The following is a 6,392-nucleotide window of genomic DNA, read 5'->3' on the forward strand; positions in this document are numbered from 1 at the left end:
TTAATAACTTCGCCATCTGGCACTACCGGAAGCTGGCCTTCCTTTTTACTCCGGAGTCCGCTATCCTCTCGCGTTTACCTCACGTTATCGCCATAACGTCGCGCGATCGCTTTTCGACTTCGCCCCAATCCACCCGCTTCGTACAAGCCGCCCTCGCCCCAATCTGACCGTTTGATGCTGCATCTGGTTCAGCATCGGCAGTCTAGTTCGCGATCCGTCTGAAATCAACGGCACCGAAAAGCGCTTCTAGCCATCATGGCTCCTCCTCCGGCGACAGCGCACATGGCGACAACGACGCTCAAAGTCGAGGGCATGACATGCGGCGCGTGTACCTCCGCGATTGAATCGGGCTTCCAGGGTGTGAAGGGAGTAGGAAATGTGTCAATAAGTTTGGTGATGGAGCGGGCTGTCATCCAGCATGACCCCGAGGTCATCACCGCGGAAGAAGTTAGGGAGATTATCGACGACAGGGGGTTTGACGCAGAAGTGCTCTCGTCGGATTTACCAATGTCGCACAGCGCAGATGACCACTTTCTGAGCGATTCGGAAGATGAAGAGGAGGAGGCGATTGGAAACACCTCGACCACAACGCTTTCAGTTGGCGGAATGACATGCGGAGCGTGTACATCTGCCGTGGAAGGCGCTTTCAAGGACGTGGCTGGAATCAAGTCCTTCAGCATATCGCTTCTCTCTGAACGCGCAGTCATCGAACACGACCCTACGATCATATCTCCGGAAAAGCTCGCTGAAACCATAGAAGACGTTGGCTTCGACGCGGAGGTACTGGATACCGTGGCCGCAGCACCAGCAGCCAAGAAGAGCAGGAGCCGGAAGCAGCAGAGGACGATGACCACAACAGTCGCTGTTGAGGGCATGACCTGTGGCGCATGCACATCAGCCATCGAGAGCGGGTTCAAGGACGTTGAGGGTGTATACCAGTTCAACATCAGCTTACTCGCTAACCGTGCCGTAATCGTGCATGACCCTTCCAAGCTCACCGAAGAGCAGATAGCAGAGATTATTGAGGACCGCGGCTTTGACGCACAGGTCCTATCATCTGTCGATGGTAGCATACAGCAGTCGTCAACAAGCAACATCCCCGTACAGCTCAAGATCTATGGACTGCCCAACGCTAGCGCTGCTCAAGAGCTCGAAGGACTACTACGGAAAAGATCCGGCATCACCTCAGCAACTGTCAACTTCAAGTCGTCAAGAGTCACCATTCAGCGAGAGCCTCAAATCGTTGGCCTTCGAGCAATCGTCGAGGCCGTGGAGGCAGCTGGATACAACGCATTAGTCGCAGACTCCGAAGACAACGATGCCCAACTGGAGTCCCTCGCAAAGACTAAAGAAATCCAGGAGTGGAGAAGATCTGTCATCTTCTCGGCTTGGTTCGCACTTCCTGTGTTCTTGATAAGCATGTTCATTCCCATGTTCCTGCCATTCCTCAACTTTGGCGGTATTCGTCTGATACCTGGCCTCTATCTCGGCGACGTCATCTGCTTGGTCCTTACTATACCTGTCCAATTTGGTATCGGAAAACGTTTCTACATCTCTGCGTACAAGTCTCTGAGCCACGGCTCTCCCACCATGGATGTTCTGGTAGTACTGGGTACCTCAGCCGCCTTCTTTTTCAGCGTCTTCTCCATGCTGGTCTCACTCTTGGTCTCCCCACACACCAAGCCGACCACGCTGTTCGAAACCAGCACCATGCTGTTCACTTTCATCAGCTTAGGTCGCTATCTTGAGAACCGTGCGAAGGGTCAAACATCCAAGGCCCTTTCCAGCCTCATGTCGCTAGCTCCGTCCATGACCACCATTTATGCGGATCCCATCGCTGCGGCTAAAGCTGCTGAAGGTTGGGATGTTGCTGAAGAGAAGTCGGAACGCACCTCCACTGATGGCAATGCTGCTGAAGAAAGGGTCATCCCCACCGAGCTCATCGAGGTTGGCGACGTTGTTATTCTTCGTCCGGGTGACAAGCTTCCAGCTGATGGTACAGTCACACGTGGAGAGTCGTATCTCAACGAGAGTATGGTCACTGGTGAAGCTATGCCAATACTCAAGAAGAAAGGCGCATTGGTCATGGCTGGTACTGTCAATGGAAACGGACGTCTGGAGTTCATGGTCACCCGAGCCGGCCGCGACACTCAGCTCAGTCAAATCGTCCGCCTCGTCCAGGAAGCCCAAACGAGTCGTGCTCCCATTCAACGCCTTGCCGACATTGCTGCTGGTTATTTCGTTCCAATCATCATCACTCTTGGCCTCGCAACCTTTGTTGGATGGATGGTTCTCAGCCACGTCCTACCCTACCCGCCCAAAGTATTCCTGGATCACGCTAGTGGCGGCAAGTTCATGGTTTGCTTCAAGCTCTGCATCGCTGTCATTGTCTTTGCTTGCCCATGCGCGCTCGGTCTTGCAACACCCACCGCTGTCATGGTCGGTACTGGTGTTGGAGCTGAGAATGGCATTCTCGTCAAAGGTGGTGCCGCTCTCGAGACTGCCACAAAGATCAACCATGTTGTCTTCGACAAGACTGGCACGCTCACTGTTGGCAAGATGAGTGTATCTCAGGCAGACATTCAGGGAGGCTGGGCAAGCCCTGATAAGAAGAATCTCTGGTGGACACTCATTGGACTTGCGGAAATGGGCTCAGAGCATCCTATTGCTAAGGCTATCGTTCTGTCTGCCAAGGAGCATCTTCGTCTCGGACCCGATGGTAACCTGGATGGCTCAGTTGGAGACTTTGAAGCTGTCACCGGTAAGGGTATCATCGCAACGGTCGAAGCAGCCCTCTCTCGCGAGCGCACCCGCTACAAGGTCCTCATCGGCAACACGGCTTTCCTCACCTCCGAAGGTGTTAACGTGCCTGACTTCGTAGAAGAGCCGCTCACACCTGCTGCAAACTCCAGACCTCGAGGTGGACCCCAGAACCGATCCGCTGGTATCACCACGATTCACACCGCCATCGGCAACACCTACACGGGTACATTGAGCATGTCCGACACCATCAAGCCTTCAGCTCGCGCTGCAATTCTTGCCCTTTCTCGTCTGGGCATAACATCCTCGATTGTTACTGGTGATACCTCTGCTTCTGCCCTTGTCGTTGCAGCAGCAGTTGGTATCGATCCCGCAGATGTCCACGCTTCCTCCACCCCTGCGGACAAGAAAGCCATTATTGAAGACCTCCAGTCGCGTGGCCAAGTCATCGGTATGGTCGGTGACGGCATCAACGACTCTCCGGCACTCGCTTCTGCCGACATTGGTATCGCTCTCTCTACTGGTACAGACGTCGCCATGGAGGCTGCCTCTATCGTGCTGATGACCAACACCGATCTCCTCTCCATCCCAGCCTCGCTAGTCCTCAGCCGCGCCATCTTCTTCCGCATCAAGCTTAACCTGGCATGGGCGTGCATGTACAACTTCATCGGTCTTCCTTTCGCAATGGGCTTCTTCCTTCCATGGGGTCTCTCGTTACACCCCATGGCTGCCGGTGCCGCGATGGCATGCTCATCTGTCAGCGTTGTTATGAGCTCTCTACATCTCAAGTTCTGGCATAGGCCTAGCTGGATGAAGGTCAGCGTCCTTGATCCTGGTGCGCCAATCGATGAGAAGGAAGCGGAGATGGAGAAGATGGGCCACAAGGGCGTCTTTTCCACTCTCAAGGATTGGGTCAGTGATGCGTGGGCCGCGAGGAGGCGGAACAAGGAGGAGACTAGTTATATGCCTTTGAGGGATATGGAGCAGCAGTAATCTCGTTCACGCGTATTTGAGCAGATGTTGTTAGTATTGGCGTAGCGTTTAGGATACCACCTTTCCTTGGTTCTTTCCTTGTCTGTATGTCATCGCATTTCCGTTGTTCCTAATTGGGAGTCCCTGTATATAGCTCTTGACTCCCGACACTGTTGTTCAAGCCTCGTATGAATCCAATCCGATCTATGCTACAGCAACCTTTATGTCATGTGAAGATTAAATCTGTTAACTCAATGACATTACTCGTTAAGCTAGCAAACATATAGGAAATCGTGATGCGATAGCCCAGATACTTACCTGAAGCAGCCAAACGTCGGCAGCTTGCCGTGCGCGTGACGAAGTCGCGAAAGCGCGGCGGGCCAGGGTCCACCAATTGGCGTCACAAAGATAAGGCCAAGATGAACAACACAACACCGCAAACCGCTTCCCACTAGAATCCGCCTTACTCGCCCTTGCTCGCTTCGTGGAGCTTACTCGGAACACACATGCGACCGTGAATAGCACCGAAATCCACGTCCTACATCCGCCCGCCGCCAGAAACGTCAAACGAGGCCGCTGCCGCCGTTGTTCACCATGGGCAGGAACCGAGCCGTGTCGAATGCGTCGACGCGGAGCAGCGAGCCGCCGTTACAAGTAGGTATGGGCACTTTTTGAGCTTGGCAGGACTGTTGCTGAGTAGACGCAGGAGCTGGGGAGTATGTATGATTACCTGGCCAAGGTTGTGCTGTTGGGACCCAGCGGCGCTGGAAAGTAAGTTGGCGATAAGAGCGAAGACATGTACCAAAACACCGAATAACCAAGAGACGCCTATAGATCCTGCCTCCTCCACCGCTTCGTAAAATCCGAATGTAAATCTTACCCCCATCTCCTCTCCCCTCCTCTTCCCTCCCCACCGCCATCAACACCCCCACTAACACCCTCTCCCTCACTCACAGGGCGCGTCCTCTCCAGCCAAACAATCGGCGTAGAATTCTCCTCCAAAATCGTGCACATCGCCGACCGACGCCAACGCTCGCCCTCGTCCCCCTCGTCGCGCAAACGGATAAAACTCCAGTTATGGGACACAGCTGGCACAGAGCGCTTCCGCTCCGTCTCGCGGTCCTACTACCGTGGCGCCGCAGGCGCTATCCTCGTGTACGACGTGAGCAGCTGGCGCAGCTTCGAGCAGCTGAAGACGTTTCTGGATGATGCGAGGGCGTTGGCGGGGCCGGATATTACGATCATCTTAGCGGGGAATAAGGCGGATGTTGAGGATGGGGGTGTACCTATAGGCATGAGTAGTGGAGGAGGGGGAGGAGGAGGATATAGCAGTTACGCCAGTACGCCGTCATCGGAATCTGGTCTCCCACCACCCACGCCCTCGTCGCAAGCAAGTCGTACGCCTAGTCTCAACGCCAATCTCCACGCGAGTTATACCGTTGCGCCTGACGGCCGCGAAGTCCCCGCCGAAACCGCCTCTCGCTGGGCTGGCCAGAACGGTATCCCCGTTGCTGTCGAAGTCTCCGCGCTAAACGGAGAGAACGTGGAAGAGCTGTTCACGCGGTTGGCGCGCATGATTCTTACGAAGATCGAACTCGGCGAGATTGATCCTGATGATCCGGCTAGTGGGATCCAATACGGCGATTTGGGCTGGGATGATGGAGGTGGGAGTGTGAGGAGTGGGTTTGGGGATGAGGGGGTTAGGTTGAGGAGGAGAGGGGGGAAGAAAGCTGGTGGTGCGTTGGGGGAGTGGGAGGATGTTTTTAGACTTGGTGGGGGTGGGGGGAGGAGGAGAGGGGGGTGTTGTTGATACAATGGAATGTAGATGGGAGTACGGCTAATGTGTGGACGTTTCTTTAGGAGGTGGTAGCGTGTGTGGATTTCGGATTGTCTAGTTTGTATATGCGGCATACCCACGGTGTTTTTTTTTCTTTGGAGGATATATAGATTGACGATGTAATGCACATGGAAGGATCTTCTACATCCCTTCTATTGAAACTTCTGTTGAGGTTGAGATGGTTTTTCGAATTGTGTAGTTTGTACATGCGGTCTGCTCTTGTGTGTGTTTTTCCCTGGATATATAGATTGCTTGAAGATGTAATGTGGATGAAAGGATCATTGGACGAAGGCTGATCAAACGAGCTCTTTTGACTTGTAAAACTTCACTCAGCAAATGCCCCTCGTGATAGCTTCAGGGTATACCCTGCATTACAATTGCTACGTATGGGCTACCTGACGGCGTTTTGTTGTCTTGCCTTGCATCGACATTCCACCGTCATAGAGGACCTTTGACTTCCGCGTCCGCTGAGATCTTCTACATCGTGAACTGACGCAACCCAGATGCAATATATTTCTTCATTCGATGAGTTGTCAATAACCCACATCACTGATGCAGCATCACGTCCAGTCTACCTCACGAATCGCGCGCTACTCGCGTGCTACACGACGATCACATGTCACCCACGACGTCGGAATTACATCGGGACATTTTCATCTCACCACCTGCATCGATTAGTTCTTACCTCGGGGCAATAGTCGGACGGGCTCGATGTGCAGATTTGGAAGTCAACGGAATTCCGTACCAGACTGAACAACGCGTTATTCGAACTAAAACTTTCAGATGGTTGATTTAGGTGGTTGATCCGTAGAGTACCGCGGCG

The 6,392-nt window shown here is 53.6% G+C and overlaps 2 protein-coding genes across 2 annotated transcripts; both read left to right on the forward strand.

The window, feature by feature from the left end:
• Positions 1-255: 255 nt before the first annotated feature.
• Positions 256-3,753, forward strand: J4E79_011093 (uncharacterized protein; the record flags this gene model as incomplete). The annotated part of the gene is made up of 1 exon (XM_049359924.1): positions 256-3,753. One exon carries the CDS (start codon positions 256-258, stop codon positions 3,751-3,753), a length of 3,498 nt encoding a protein of 1,165 aa, XP_049205700.1.
• A 573-nt stretch (positions 3,754-4,326) lies between these two features.
• Positions 4,327-5,542, forward strand: J4E79_011094 (uncharacterized protein; the record flags this gene model as incomplete). Its single annotated transcript, XM_049359925.1, has 4 exons — positions 4,327-4,386; positions 4,439-4,503; positions 4,567-4,601; positions 4,689-5,542. 4 exons carry the CDS (start codon positions 4,327-4,329, stop codon positions 5,540-5,542), a joined length of 1,014 nt encoding a protein of 337 aa, XP_049205701.1.
• Positions 5,543-6,392: the final 850 nt, after the last annotated feature.

This window comes from Alternaria viburni, assembly GCF_023758015.1.
Source record: "Alternaria viburni strain BMP 2772 chromosome Unknown scaffold_36, whole genome shotgun sequence".
Classification (NCBI taxonomy): Eukaryota; Fungi; Ascomycota; class Dothideomycetes; order Pleosporales; family Pleosporaceae; genus Alternaria; species Alternaria viburni.